This window comes from Diprion similis, chromosome 8, assembly GCF_021155765.1.
Source record: "Diprion similis isolate iyDipSimi1 chromosome 8, iyDipSimi1.1, whole genome shotgun sequence".
NCBI classification, from domain to species: Eukaryota; Metazoa; Arthropoda; class Insecta; order Hymenoptera; family Diprionidae; genus Diprion; species Diprion similis.
In genome coordinates, this window is record NC_060112.1 from 4,079,773 (window position 1) to 4,095,748 (window position 15,976).

The following is a 15,976-nucleotide window of genomic DNA, read 5'->3' on the forward strand; positions in this document are numbered from 1 at the left end:
CGGCTTTTTTCAACTACTCAAGATTCCAACCAACCATCTATGGTCATCCGTGGAACGTAACAAGGCCTCTACTTGGATTCCTCGTCTGCAAAGTTATAACTTTTTTACACGCTGCAACAACAATGTGTTCAACAATTGGAAATTGAATTAAAAATCCATTATTACGAAAATATTGAGGTGAATTTTTTAATTTCAAATAAAACAACTAATTTCGGTGTTCCTACGTCACCTCTGTGGTCTCTTGCACATTGTCAAACTATCATTGGTGACAATAGATATTCAGTCAAGTATTAATTTGACACCTTAGAGGTGGTCCCATTCTGATCACAGAAATTTAGTTCAGTCTCAATCTACATCAGCCCGAGAAGTCCGCTCCGTTTGCGGTGTTAACTCTTCATTAATCGAGTGGGGGTCAAAGAGACCCCAGATCTGTATATTTTTTCTTCGCTGCTACAAAAAAATTTTCCGATCCTGTCATTTTCGGTGCTTACCAAAAGCTGTTGCCTGTTTCCGTCATTTATTTTGCAGCCATGAGTCGTTCAACTTCGTCAGGGTCTCCAAAGACCCCACACGCTTAATGGCTCCCACGAAAGCTTACGGACCTAATGAAGGCTTAATAATCAGTGTCAAAAGCTTGATGTTGAATCGGTGTTTGCTGCTATTACCGAATCAACACCCAGCTTGTAACACTGCTTATTAACACCATAAATGAAGTGAACTTTTTGGGACTACGGGGGGTATAAAAATAGTGTCAAACCTAACACCATAATAATTTTAAAAAAAAATTTACATTGTTTAAGTCTTTTCATCAGGCTCACTACCTGCAATTCTTCAACTACTATTAGGTAGGTAGCTATTTAATTCTAGTTAACTGAGCCAAGTTTATAGAAGTCAACGTGGGAAAAAAATTTGAACGACAAATTACCGACGTTCGAAGAATAGCCAATAAGTATGATTCCTGCAATGCCGGCCTGGTCGACTGACATACCGACGTCAATGCTTGTCCATTTATATCACACGCCGTTATACACCGTTATACAAAGATCGAAAATGTTAAATTACCGACGAAAGAACTGTTTACATCCGTTCTTACCGGCAAATAATGTCCGATTGCTAAGATTACCGACTGGCACACCACCCACTCTGACCTCGGACTGTCACGAAAGATCTACACTAAATACCGAGAGCTAGCTCAGTTTCAATTACTTACACCGTCGGTAACTGGAAATCTTTCGACTTCTTAACCGACTGACGGTCAATAGTTGACTGCCCAGAAACTGAGCATCGGTCGAATGTTGATACACAATTGTCAGGGAGATCTTTTCACAGCACTTGAAAGGTGTAAAATTTTGAAAATATTCCTCACGTGGTTGGAATATTGTAGAAATTACTTTGAATACTGTGGAATATTTACATTTCGATAAAGTATTTGGAAAACACGTTGAACTCTATAATATTTCGAAATACGTTACTCGGAAACTGTTGAACTTGAAACGTGAAATGGTTCTCATTCGTTTCGAATTTTCTTGAAATCTATGAAATCGTGTAACGGTTTTCGAAATCAAGATTACATTTCTTATATCCACAGTATTAATCAATGTTTCGATATCCTTAGTATTAAATTCCGTTTGAAGATTTAGTTTGGCTATCTTGAAACGCATGATGTATGTACATTCAATTTATTTATCATACATAATCAACATTATATGTACACAACATTCTTATTACAACTAAATATAAAAGGTCGAAAAATCGTTGACGCACTCATAATCATCTTACGGAAGATATTATTGACACAAATACTTTCAGGTCTTTGATGACTGAGTAAAAGATTGATATGAATATTAAATGTGTTAAAAAGCTACCAACATAAATAAGAGAATCGAGTTAAGGGAGAAATCTGACAGAATGACGGCATAGTCTATGAGAATGATTTCGTTCATCGCTTTTATATCATTACCTACTTCCGGTTTTCAAAATACAGGTAAGCTGCGATGAAAAAACAACACAAGGGTCACGATCTATCCTCATAAAATGTTCCGCTTTTATCATCAGAATATGATACTAGAGAGTTCGTTTATTTAACTAACAAAGAATAATATAATATATAATGTATATTATATATTGTAAAAAGATTTCATCGTCAAACTGCAGTAACGAATCCGGGAAATTAATCTTTTGAATTTTTGGCCCACAGACTTAACCCAATGCTTGAATTTGATGGCTATAATCACTTCCTGGCTAAATTCGGCGGACATTGGATCTTTGGATCATTGGATCGAAAAGAAGTCAATTTGCTTTTGTGATTTTTGGTCGGTTTGATTATAAACCCCAAATTCATTCACACCTGGGGATCCTCCCACCAACTATGAAATGAACGCGTCTAAGCCTTTATAATTAATTTAACAAGTAGGCTATTCATCGTAAACAATCAACCACTCATGATTTTTGGCACGATATTCATCAAAGACGCTTAACATTATACACGCATTAAAAACGAATCGTTTCTCACTGCGAGCACCACGTATGTAGAATAATAATGACGAGCCAATATTATAATACGGGAACAAGATCAGTCATTAAAACACACAATTATGTTAGGTAATCGTGATTGTTACCATATAGACACTACATATATATGTACATATAACTATAAACAGTTTTTCCACTGATCGTCTGCACACAACAAAATAGGGCATTGAGCATCACATCTCTAGAAAAATAATGACCCGCCAATATTATAATACAGGAACAGGATCAGTCATTAGTCACGTAATTCTGTTAGGTAATCGTGACTTTTACCCTATAGACACTATATATACACGATGTAACAGTGAACAATTTTTCCATTGATCGTTAGCACATAACAAAATTGAATTCATTATTTATTAAGCTTCAGCTTCACTGAAAAGTCAACTTTGGACTCTGTCGAGAAATCCTTAAATCCATACGTGCGGGAATTAACAATGATTGGTCATAAATTCACTTGGGACGTGTTGAGAAGTTCAAAAACGACCGCAAATCGAAGAGGATTCATAATAACTTCCCGTAGGTCCGTTTTGGAAATTATCACTAGGTTGGGCAACTTGATAGTTTTTGTTATGCTTCCCTGTTCCTTTTTTTTTTTTCTCCAATCAGAAATGCATCTCTCTTTCGTTAGAGAGCGTCAGGGCAACCGCTCTCTACACGGCAGTGTTTTTTCATTTTCCCGTGCTTCGACAGACTAATCTGACGTCAAGGTTTGCTTCCGGGGAGTTTGAACAGAGGCAAAAACACCTTGAACATTCCTGCCGGAAATTGACGGCGTAACTTCCATAGACCAGGGGATTGGCACAGGAATTTCCCACGGCCATGATAAAAAGAGCATCCTGGAGCCAAGTGTCGACTCTCATCGCGCTCTCCCTATCGAACATGTACCTGCGAACAGGATAAAAATGTCAGCTGAATTCAGGATACGGATGTTGGTTAGTGAGATTAAATATCTCTAAATCCGTGCAGTAAGGACATTCCTTTCTCAAATTGAATCCTTTATTGGAATTGAGAAGAAAATTATTTTTTCGTATTACGATGATTTTTGGTTTTTGAATGAACGATTTTCCTTGTCTAAAAAATATGTCGAGTATATCCTTTTACATCCTTGATCGGTACTGATAGTGCTTTCGTTCAAATTGGTAAGAAAAAGAAGACAATGCGAGTGAAAGAAATGGCAGGTAATAGGTGGTAAAAAATCGATTTTACTTCTGTTTTAATAGTTAATCATGATTTGGCTCAAGTAATTCGATTCGTTGTAAGAAACTGCTTTAAAATCGTCAATCTTATCGCTCACCACAAGGTCATCGCAACGTACGGAGTCCAACAAAAAATGAACACCGATACGATGGTAATGGTCATACGCAGCGTCTTGCTCCTCGCCCTTTCTATGGTGCTTGTGTCCGATCTACGCAAAGTCAATCGCCCTCCAGCGGCACTGTTTGTGCTTCTGTTGGTTTTGGTTCGTCTTCTTTCCGATTCCCTAGTGTCTGGAAAATTTTAAGCCGACGATGAAATAATCCCATTTAAACACCCGGCGAAAAAATATCTGACAAAAGGGATAATCCAGCTTCGCTAACTTTTTTTTTTTTGGGGGGGGGGGGGGGGGGAGGTTGATCGGAACAATACATTTGTCAAAATTTGAGTTTTCAATGGCAATTTATGTGTCTTTACTTAATTTAGCTACGAATTAAATACTTTATAAACTCGTTTAATGTATAAATATCAATTTCCTACAGAAGGACCACATTTCACCAGTGTTGAGTACGAAGTTGCTTGTTACAATTCTGTTCACCTTTGTCCCAAGCCACTCTCCAAGTTGCGTCTAATCATAATATAATTCATGTACCGCTGCATACATTATAATTTAATCTACTCTAAAGCCACACACAGTATGGCGAAAGGTGTACCAACCTTGTCTGCTCTCGCGGCTCTTGTTACTTATCTCGCACAATATCTTGGTGTAAGTACAACAGATTATTAAAAGAGGTACGAAATACATGGCAACTACGCAGAACAGATTGTAGGCTATCTCCTCTGCCTGGTTCATGAAAAATCCGAACGTCACACACTGCTGAAAATTCGGATACTCGGGGTGAGATGACACGTGAAAGATGAAACTCTGCAATCAAATAGAAATTAAAAACTAGTATAGGTAAGCTCTGTTTTTTGCATACCTAGAATTAACAAAAAAAAGTGTTGAAAATCAGTGAAATAGTATATCGTTATGCTTTTTCCAAATTAGAGACGAAAAATTTTTTCATCTCAACTTCATTCTGAAAAATTTTAATGAAATTCACCAGTCGAAAGTGAATATCTATCGTTGATTTTATTGTGACGCATTGTCATGGATTGAAGATTTTTCAAATTCATGTATTTGTAAGCTTGATGAGTTCTTTGAAAATCTAATCATTCTGTTTAGAAAACTATTCTTCGCGAATCCACTGAAACAGATTGTTTTATCCGAAAATGTAATTTGATATTACCATTTGTTGATCTAAATCAACATGTATGTAAGATTGAAAAATTAGGTATTAAATAATGGCAACGTAATATAAGAAAAATGCCGTACTTGTGGATTTGATAATTAATCGTGAAATTGCAAATTGGGAAGCATCTTTTATTCCTTGTGCCAACAGGATTAATTAAAAGTTCTGATAAAACGAATTGTGAGCCTAGAAGCTTTTTTCAAAACCTTCACCTCTGCGACATTTAATATAAACTATCAATAAAAAATTCATTAGAAGCTTCTGAATCGAACTAATTTTCTTGTTTCGTGAAACTTAATTGATATGTAAGATTTCAAGTAAAATAAACAAGTTCGGAGTCTTACTGAGGTATCCTCTCAAGAGGAATTCACGTTATGTATTATATCCCTGGGCTGCCAGTATTCACTCGGCAATCCGGGAGCAATTTTTCGATTTTCTTGCTATTCTCAAATTTTATTTTACATGAAAAAAAGCAATAATTCGTAAAATGTTAACCCTTTGAGTCTGATTTTTCTCTTGTCCCTTGTTAATTGGCCAAACCCGATTTCATGTAATTTCATTGTCGTAAATTTATTAGGTGAGTTGGTCATCAATCCGCTCTCAATCAGCCGTCCATCGAGCACTTGTAACTGACGAATGCTTTAAACTTGTTTGTATCGATCGTCTAGGGTTCAGAATTCCGCATTCATCTCTTATTCAACCTACACATTATTACATACTCTATTTTAATTTCTAACTTACTATTCTATCTCCCAAGGTATTCTTTATTTATACATATATGTAAAGCAATTTGGGCTTAAATTAATTAACGTGACTCATAATAGATAAAATGGAGAGACACCGTTTTAGACGGCAAAAAATATAAATTTTCACGGCAAAAATGTCAATTTTTTCAGTAGTGAATTTTTTACCACTGAATGATCCACTTTTTGTTGTAAAAACTATGCATTTGTGGTCTCATTAAACAAAAGGGTGTTTTTTTTTTTTTTTTTTTTTTTGAAAGTTCGTGTCTTTCTTGTAGTTGAACTAAATCTTGTAGAATGGGAAATAGAAGTGTTGCCCAAAATAGACTTGAATGATTATTTTTTTTTTTTTTTCTAAACTGCATTCAATTTCACGTGAAAAAATTCTCTCGGTTACATGTAAGAAATAAAATGAATCCACAAATTGCGTGAAAAATGAATGCTTAGAAATTTATGTCTCAAAAACTGTGAAAAGCAACTATCGTTACTGTAAAATCAATCCTGTTTTGGCGTAATTGATGTTTTAAGAACAAAGTACTGAATTAAAAAACTAATGCAAAAAAAAATGGTCAATTTCATCCGATGGTCATCCTTTTCAACCCTACTTAACGAAATCTAGTTTTATTAAAAGAAAAACACAACTTCCACGAGTAATAAAAAAGAATTCTCTTTCTGTGAAACGTAAAAATATACGATCGTTTCATCAAAAAATAAATTTCTAAGGGGTAAGAATTATTCGTGCATAAGAACACCAAATTTTTTTTTTTTTTTTTTCCGAACTTTGACATTCTCACGCCGAAAATGATTTTTGCATTTTTTTTTATTATTAATCATCGACAGGGCTAAAAAATAATACAAAGCCAAAAAATCTTGTCGATCGTGGAAAAATGAAATATTTATTTTCTCCAAATCATTTAAACTTGTACGTCAAAATTTTGCACAGCATAGTTTTTTCAATAGTTGCATTGGCGTGTGAAAAAGGCAGACAAATCCAAAAATTTTATCCCGGATTGCTTACAGTTGCGAAGAATCGGTGATTATGCGATATACCGAAGACCAACAATAAAAAATACAATCTTAAGCACAGACTAAGAAGTAACGAAGATGCGTAGAATTTTCCGGAATGATCATTATAAAAACACAAAAGCAAGAAACACACCTGCGGCACTGCGTAGAGAAGGCTGCAGATCCATGCAACAATCAGCATTATCTTCCCGCGACGGCGGGCATCGTTCAACTTTAGAGGGTGCAAGATCGCGAAATACCTGCGGTGAAACAAACTGATCGTTGGTGATGATCGAGATCCAGAGTTCATTAGATCGATGAGGAGAACGAAAATAAATTACAGATCGATACCAATAATTTTAATCGTAGTGTAAAGATATGTTGGGATATTTCATCCCTTATTTAACTTTGATCCAATTAAAATATAAGCAATAGTTTTGTTCTTAGAGCAATCATCTGTATTTCCACGGGTATAGTGCATTCTATGAAATTTTTCACTTTCATGCGGGTTTCTCATCATGCACTATCAAGATTATCTCACATTTGGATCCATTTGAATTTCTCAATTTTAAATATGTTAAGCTTGAAAGATACTCCTTAATTATTCCCATTTCAAAGTGTAACCTCACCCTCTGAACACATTTCTCTGTTGATAGGAAAAAACACGTAGGCACCATTCAAATTTCCATAAAAAATATCATGCTGTAAAATTAAGCAGTGGAGCAAAAGTCTTCACAAGAGGATGTTGCGGATGTTCGGAAATATTTCAGGCATAACTCGCGATCGGTTTCACACAAAAATACAGTGTTTCCGAATTTCATATGAAAAATTGCAACCCCTTCTCCCTCTATTGAAAATTTCTATAGTGAATCCATAGAATTCATCAAGGTCCATTCCAAATTCCTATGGATTCGCCGGATCCCTGTACAATCCCATCTGAAATTGGAACAAACGAGATGGATTCCATGGGACATTTTTACCAGGTCCTGCAATTACGATGCCTTTTAGTGCGAATGTTTGGCAAGGGTCGAAAGTAAATAATTTTGGTGAGGATATTGATCCACGGACCTATCCAACGAGACGCAGACCAGGACGTTGCTGGATAAATAGAGACCGAACGCTCGCAGGAAAAGGAAAACCTTGCAGGCCAAGTTTCCGGCGACCCATTGAACCGTCAGACGCCATCCCACCTGGAATACAAAGATATGTTCAAGGTGGCGTAAATGTTCGAGATGAAAGGTCTCGGTGGAGGAAATTTTAGCCAAGTAAACAAGCAGCGTTCTAATGCAGCAATTTTCAATCTGGCGTCGATGCGCAACTTTCTCAATTACATTTTTTCGCCACAGAAAGGGCGGAATTTCTTATCAAATTTAAACAACTGACCCTTGACAGTTAGTTTAGGGTATAAGGTACTCATTAATCTCACTTGAGCTACGATCATTTTATTAACAATACTTTTATCCAAAATCAGTTAATTCTAAATCCATTAATTTGAAGATAAAAAAAGATATATTAATTAGTCAATGTTTCTCGGACACTCACTGTAGTTTAATATTATACTTATTTTCTTCTCATTCAACAATTCTGCACTCACATTATTCCATATTTCTAGTTGACCAATTGATTTGAAAAAATATTACCCATCTGTGAAAACCAATTATACTTTTCATTTGCATTCTTTGCAGACACGCTCATCAATTTAACGAAGCATACTCTTGAATATTCTGAACAAATATGTGAGAAAAAATATTGTTTTATGCTCTTATCTATAACTCTGTAAATATTTCTTGCAAATAAGAATTCTAATTAATGGGACCTTAGTTACACGCGTATAGAGGTAGTTCACCCCTTATGTATTTCCACTCTTTCAAATATAATTCATTGCTTTCAAATATGAGCAATACTTTTTTTAATTATAAATATTTTTTGACTTTCAACCTCTACAATTTTTCATCATATAACCCCGTCTCCGTCGCACAAGATACATTTTTCATTATTCACCACAAGAATTATCCTCCAATTGCTCTCATTCAAATATGTCAACTGAAAATATGCGAAACTGCGAAACTACCACTGAGATCCCCAACTTTGGGGGTTGATTTCAGTCCTTCAAACCGTTTTTCCGCCAATAAAAGAAAAACATGTCGCTTAGATTTCGATGAAGAATAACATCTCTAAAAATAACTTATCCTGACAAACGAAATCGCGGGGGAGGGGGGGGGGGGGGGGGGGGCTCGGGGCCTTTCCTTGTAAGAGAAGGCGTACCCCCAACCGTGTCTCCGAAATGCATGGGATATCGGATTTTGCAATCCGAGATTTATATCATTCATATTTTAGATTCCATTTGGCTTCCAGGAGATCAGGCGACAAGCTGCTGCCTTTGTCTCCCTGCTGCTAAGGGTTGAGTAATCGTCCTTCCCTCTCAGCCACATCAACCTTTCTCTCAATATCGACGTAAGACATTACACAGCTGTAGAAGCATCATGCTGGAATACTTGGTTTTCTCCCTCTCTTTCATTTCCCATTCTCGTTCTTGTCACTCTTGAGCTTCATTTGGTTCGTCTTGATCTCTTCTTGCTGTTAGCTAGCGAGAAATGGAAGGCATCTGAGCTAGAGGTATCCAATCCTCTTTTCTACCTTCACAATCAATAGCATTATCCTGACCAATGAACTCCAGAGCTTCCTTTGTAGCGTACAATACCTGATTGATTACGTATTTCTTATTTTTTATTATCACTTTAAAACCTTTAGCTCGCAGCTCTAGCTTCACTTTGAAATTTTTCTTACCCTCTTCTTGCTGTTCCTTTGAAAGACCATTCACAACGGAAGAAGCAGGATCCTCGATAGTTTTTATTTTCTCTAGGATCCTTCTCTTATACACATAGGCCTCGTATTTCTGTCCTTGACGAGCTTGCACATTTACTTGACAAGGTCAATAACATTTGAGGACTTTCATCACTGTATAATACATATATCTTCTCCTTCACATCCGCAGCTTCTGTTATATTATATATTACCATGCTCTTCAGTCCTTCTAGATTATTCTCAAGGCTTGAGATCCTAGCTCTCAAATTGCTATTTTCTTTCGCTAAATTGGAGAATTTCTCGATAGCTATTTTTTCGACTCAGATGTGCTGATGACTGGCATTAAGCCAATCATACGAAGGCTAAGAACGAAAAAGGTGTTATCCATAGTTGCTGCCGACTGTCGACGGTTTTACTACCATAACAAAAATTAAGAAAAGTGGATTTATTCCGCAAGTCAAAAACGTAGTGGGCTTACGGTCTTCTGGTTCTCAGCTATAGATATGGCGAGTTTATTCCCGTCACCCGTTACATAATTCATAAGCCTGGTATTCACCTGGAGTGTAGACACGTCTGTAATCCTAAATCGTCTATCATCTATTCATATTCGAATATATTTCATACACCATACGTCCAAGGTGTGAGTTATGCTTTTCTGCTTTTTGCTCCCGCTCTTTTTACTCTCAAGCTTTTCACTTTTACATTTTCATGTAAAAACGCTGGTGAAAATGCGGTGTCGAGAAAATACGAAGACGTTCAAATCAAGCCATGATATAAAAAGTTCGAATTCAACCTTTTTTTTCACACTTTCTGAAAGTTTTGCTGCACCCCTTATTTTCAACTAGACGATTTCGTTGCACAAAAAGTAAATTGCACCAGACGAGGTAATTGTGATTGAAGAGAAGGGGGCGAAAGACGATTAACTTCAATCTCTGTTCAATCCAATTGAGCAGATGAGATTTAGTTAAGACTTTACTTATTTCTCTCGCTGCTGCTGCTTGGCTGCTTTAGAAACTACGATACGAATCACCCCCTCGTTTCGTGGTCTAACAACAAGTTTGAAAAAGTTTGCGTTGCACAGCGAGAAATACTGCGATTCACGGGCATTTTAACGTAGGTTAAATCCAAATGCATAGATGTAATGTAGCTCATATTTTATAGAAATCCGCCTTCATCCGTACAATTAAGGGTGATTTTACCAATATTTGCCTCCAATTATGCAGTTCAAGGTGAATCTTGCAGAAGTGTGCTCCTGCAGATTGGGGAAAACCCGTTTGGACAATCCGAATTCAATCACCTTCGATATTATCAAAAAAGAATTTTTCTATCTACTTATGTGAAATTAGATCGGCACTTTTCTGAAATAATATTTCTAAAAAAACTTCTTAGTTGTTTTAAACACGTGCTAAAACATGCCGTCGACCCGCGTCTCGTAACTTCAACGATTATCCGGAAAATTGCAATCAACCAAAATTTGATTAGTCCAGCTTTCGAGATATTCGAGAAAAAAATTCTGCTACGTTGTGCAAAACTTTTGCTAAACGTACCGTATTCGATCTTGTGGGAAATTTAAAAAAATTACTACGAACGAAATGAACGAAAAATTGATAAGTCTAACGTTGATCTGGGATGTTTTCAAATATCGTTAAATTTTGTGAGACATACTGGATTCTTCTGTGTCGTTCTAAGATTAAGCTAATTTGTATCATGCTCAATTTTACCGAAATTTCTAGGATATTTCAGAAAAGAAAACGAGGCTAAAACCCTCTCACGTAAAAGTCGTTTTTGATCAAAAACTCTAATGATAAAGAATCTTGTTGCTACGCAAATTCGTATGGATTCAACTTAGCACGTGCCGTAAGAATATTTTTCACGCATCAGTATTAATAATGAAACAAAAAAAAAAAAAAAGAAAATGTTATCATTACGTTATTGCTAATAATTTTTAGTGAAGATCAAAAAAGAAAGATATTTCTGTTGTTGTATCTATAAATAGAGATTTGAGTTGAATTACGTTGAAAGTATGTATAAGAGTAACGGATCCAGGATTGTCAGTCAAAAGTTTCCTAGATTAGCTACTTCAGTCCGGCGCTACAATCGGGTAGAAATGAGGAGAGCGGGGGTAGCGCACCGATTTTGAGGATCGTCAGTCGAGCTGCAGACATGGTAGAGACGAGAAGTGATCGAGACCGGTAAGCCGATACCAGTTTCTAAGCATAAGCGGTACGAGGGGGGAGTCCGTCAATTTTAAGGGGGACTAGAATGAAATTTTGATAATGTCGAGTTTTCGATTTTTGAAACGACTAAAAAAGATGCGATCAAAAATTCGTCTCAACGAAATTTATATTATGATAGTATGTGTCTTGAAAAAAATTTCAATCTCCTGCGATGGAAATGCATGCGCAAGGAACTTTTGGCAGAAAATTTCCGGCGTACCGTTCCCAAAAGTTTCTTGCGCATACACTTTCGTCGCAGGAGATTGAAATTTTTGTTTAAATTTTTTTGGAAGGAATTATTGATCACATCTTTTTTAGTCGTGGTGTTCATGTGACCGCATAGGGATCCCGTTGTCCACCGAGAATTTGCATGGACCGAATCGATCAGTGTTCTGGGAACTAGGATTCCTAATTACTTGAATAATTAACAATGGATGATCACATAATTGGTAATTATCTAAGTATTGATTAATGGATTCGAATTGCAGTAAACTTTGCTAAAATAATGAGTGATTGATTTGAATTTTATTAATTATTACCAAAGTAACTATAGTAATGGGTTCGGATTATATTACCCATTACCGGAGTAACGAGTAATGGATTCAAATTGCAATAACACTACCAAAGTAATGGGCCATCTTTATTGCAACAATGCATTTATGGATTCTCATTGCAATAATCTTGACTGCGGTGATATGTGTAGGTAAACGATAGAGTCCTATTTTTTTACTATTTTGCAAAAATAATTCGCTGAGCATGTTATTACCACAAACGCCATTTATTTTTTTTATCAATATCAAAGATTACTTATAGGTAATTGGTAAACAGGTGAATGGCATTAAAAATGCCACGTTGCGCTACGTATGTTGATCGAAATAAAAATCAATGCAATATTATAAAATGAATTATTTAAAGATATTAACATCATGATGATAAAAATATGTAGATGGGATTTAAGGAAACGATTTTTTAACAAATTAATCTGTCATAGAACGACGTGTGAGGAATATATTATGAGTATATTTCTCACGGTTTCAAACCAATTTGAAATGAAAAAAATCGGTAATCATTAGCACTTTTTTTATGACGCGAGTATTTTCTGCCTTTTTCTGTTTACTATTAGGAAAAATATCAGAGCTCACTCAATATGCGACTGTCGATTGATTTTCATCTCACTAACCCCTTCAGGACAGACTAAAAGTGTATCGATTCAAACTCAAGGAACTAATATATCTATAAACTTCACTTCGGATCCAGTAACATGCATCTCACTTTGCAAGCACGTGAATCAAGACAGCGATATCACATCTTCCGTTGTATTGCCTTCTTTTTATTCCCTGCTTGCCTTCGTCGCACCCGGCTGGCCTACTTCAACATCGATCATGCAAGGCCTTCACGCCACCCTCCGTTTTCTCGCAAGCTTTCACACCTGCCGTACGTGACGTCAAGCCATAAAGGGGTGTCAGGCTTATTACCGGACAATTAAATCCGCACTCCAACCCGCAATGAAGCCTAAGCATATTTTATAACGATCACAAGCCAACGACGCAGCGTGAGCTTAAAGCTTGGTAAATATGCACGAGCTTGAAAGCATCCAGAGTCAGGGTAATCATAATTTCATCCTTTCCCGCAAGTTCTCGGGAACCCCGTTTATCAAATCGGCACTTCTGCTACTCTTGCGGTTGCCCCAAGCTTCGAACTTAACTTGACCGCGTTGCACGTCGCCATGGCGACGACATCTTGAGATGCAATTTAAACGTTTCCTGCTCGATTAACTCACCGGCGTATAACGCGGGCTTGCAGATGCAACATATGTCTACGATTTTAACTAGAACCCTAGAACGACGAACTTATTTTTTTCACCTGCATACTACAAACTGGGGTTAATTTTTACCCCGCGTGTTTCATGTTCGTAGAAAATCGTTCCCAGACCAATAATGGATCTCGTAAGTAGATGAATCTTCTCGTTTTTTGGCGCATTGCAAAATCAGTTTCATCGATGTTAAATTGGTCAAAAATCCATTCAAAAACGAACTAATTCATGAAAATCAGCGAAAACCTCATTTTTCAAGGTTCGTCCGGAGTGGATATCCACCTCAGTCTGGCGTTCTAGGATTATCATGACTATCGCACCATCAACTGGATAATTACTCCTACGAGAAAGCTGTTTAAATTGGGGTCGTCAAAGTGGATTAAATCACAGCGCGTATATACCTCGATCTCTAAAGCCTGCTACATCCTCGACATAATACCTCGAGTTAGAATTACCCCGATCTGGTTTATAGGATCAAGTACTATATAGAGTGAGGAGATTTTTGACGGCAGAAAATAATTTCGTAAAACTGTTTAATGGAATAAGTGTGAATTCGATCAGGATTCATTCGGTTCTTTTTTTGTCAGATCTTCACGATCAGACGAACTTTGTTAATTCACGTTTGCGTCACTTTTTGGCGTTCATCATTCCAAAGTTTGAAAGGTATACAAACCGGTGTGAAAACGAGTTTATAAAACTTCTCGGGTTCAAGTTGTTCCCCTTCTTTATATAACATTCAAAGAATTTCTATAGATCATATTACTTCTACCACATACACGTTGTAAAATATCTGAAAGCATTAAAGAATTCTGCACCGATCGCTTCGTATAACAGAATTGAACCCCAGTAATAGTGTTTTTTCGATAGGGTCGTGTGTTGCGCGGCTCAAACCTTCGGTCGTCAATTGAGTTCATTTATATGCGGTGTTGGATTTCACATTGGTCGAGGTGTGAATTTCTATGATGGCTGTAGGGTCTACAGAATAATCGGAGACTTCGATCATCCGTTTTCCCACGATTTCAACTATATTTTCGAACCAAAGATTTTCTGAATAATAGCTCGATCGGCTATTTGAATAATTAACTCTTTCGAATAATCTGCGATCATTGATTATTCAACCAATTCAATTATTTGAATAGAAAGATTTTTGCGTGTAATTTATTCAAGTTTTCTATTTTATAAACAAAGAAGAAGTGGTGAAAGAAGAGTTTTTTATCCACTTATATTTTGATCGTTCAAATGTGAACAGAAATCAGGGTATCGAGACAATCCGTCTTTAGTGAACAATTGCTTTGAACAATAGTGGATTAAGAACCAAAAGGAAATAGGATTGCCGTGAACAATAGAATTCTTCTCAGGGTGGGCTAGGAATAAAACGGTGTTTTCTAAACATTTTAAACCAAGTATATGAGCAGAGAAAATCAATCGACGAGACAAGCAAGACAATGGCAATTATGCATGATGATAAAATGATATTTTAGATCGCTTCGAAATGTTCGATAATCTATTATATTTCATTTCATCGTCCGTCAGCAAATTTAAATTAAACATTTAAATAAAATAATTTAAACGGTGAATTTGATTATTCGAGGATACCAACACGATAAACGAAAATTGTTTATGATTTTGTAGAAACCAGTGTTCTGAATGAAATGAGCTATCGTACAATGAGAACGAACGATTCTACTAGATTTTTGTCCTGCATTTTGAATCACTTTAAGATGAAGCGCTGATATTCAGGCTCTTGTTTTTCACTTTAGTACTTTTTGTTTTTGTATTTACAAAGAGATCTTCGTGGCTTAAGGATATAACAATTCGATAAACACCAAGTGAAATGGTAATATAAAATGAATAATTTATTTATTTAATTTTTCACATGCCACGAAATTTTTTTTATCAAACGAAATTAGCTGTATTGTGAATACGGAATTGAGCCACTTACCTCAAGCGGTATCATAAGAAACGTAACGAGGAGGTCGGCAACTGCCAGGTGCGATATCATTAGAGATATCCTTGACTTCCGGTGCCTCCCACGCGACAGAGTGATGAATACAGTCAAATTTCCCACCGCAGCTATTACGAATAATAAGCAGTATACGATAACCACGCTCAGTGATTGCTCCGTGAATCTCAACTGTGGTGGAAAAGTGACGACCTCTGAGTCCAAGTCGCGATCCTGACTGTCATTAGTTACGTTGGGTTCACAACCAGAAATGCTGAAATATTTAAATTTAATTAAATATAAATTTTATACCTTGTAGCGATGTAGTGAAATGTTAATAATTAAGAGCGTGCGAATCTTGAAATCTTGGTTTTTTTAAATAATTTGTTTTTCAAAACTAATTGCTTGGCGGAAAAGTACCGTAACTACGAATC

The 15,976-nt window shown here is 36.3% G+C and overlaps 1 protein-coding gene across 1 annotated transcript; it reads right to left on the reverse strand.

Moving 5' to 3' along the window:
• Nucleotides 1-3,155: 3,155 nt before the first annotated feature.
• On the reverse strand, nt 3,156-15,755 carry LOC124410097 (adipokinetic hormone/corazonin-related peptide receptor variant I-like). Its single transcript, XM_046888244.1, has 6 exons — nt 15,543-15,755; nt 7,835-7,956; nt 6,921-7,026; nt 4,444-4,651; nt 3,827-4,019; nt 3,156-3,417 (listed from the first exon to the last, which is right to left on the reverse strand). Exons 1-6 carry the CDS (start codon nt 15,600-15,602, stop codon nt 3,201-3,203), a joined length of 906 nt encoding a protein of 301 aa, XP_046744200.1. The 5' UTR covers nt 15,603-15,755; the 3' UTR covers nt 3,156-3,200.
• Between the last annotated feature and the right edge of the window lie 221 nt (nt 15,756-15,976).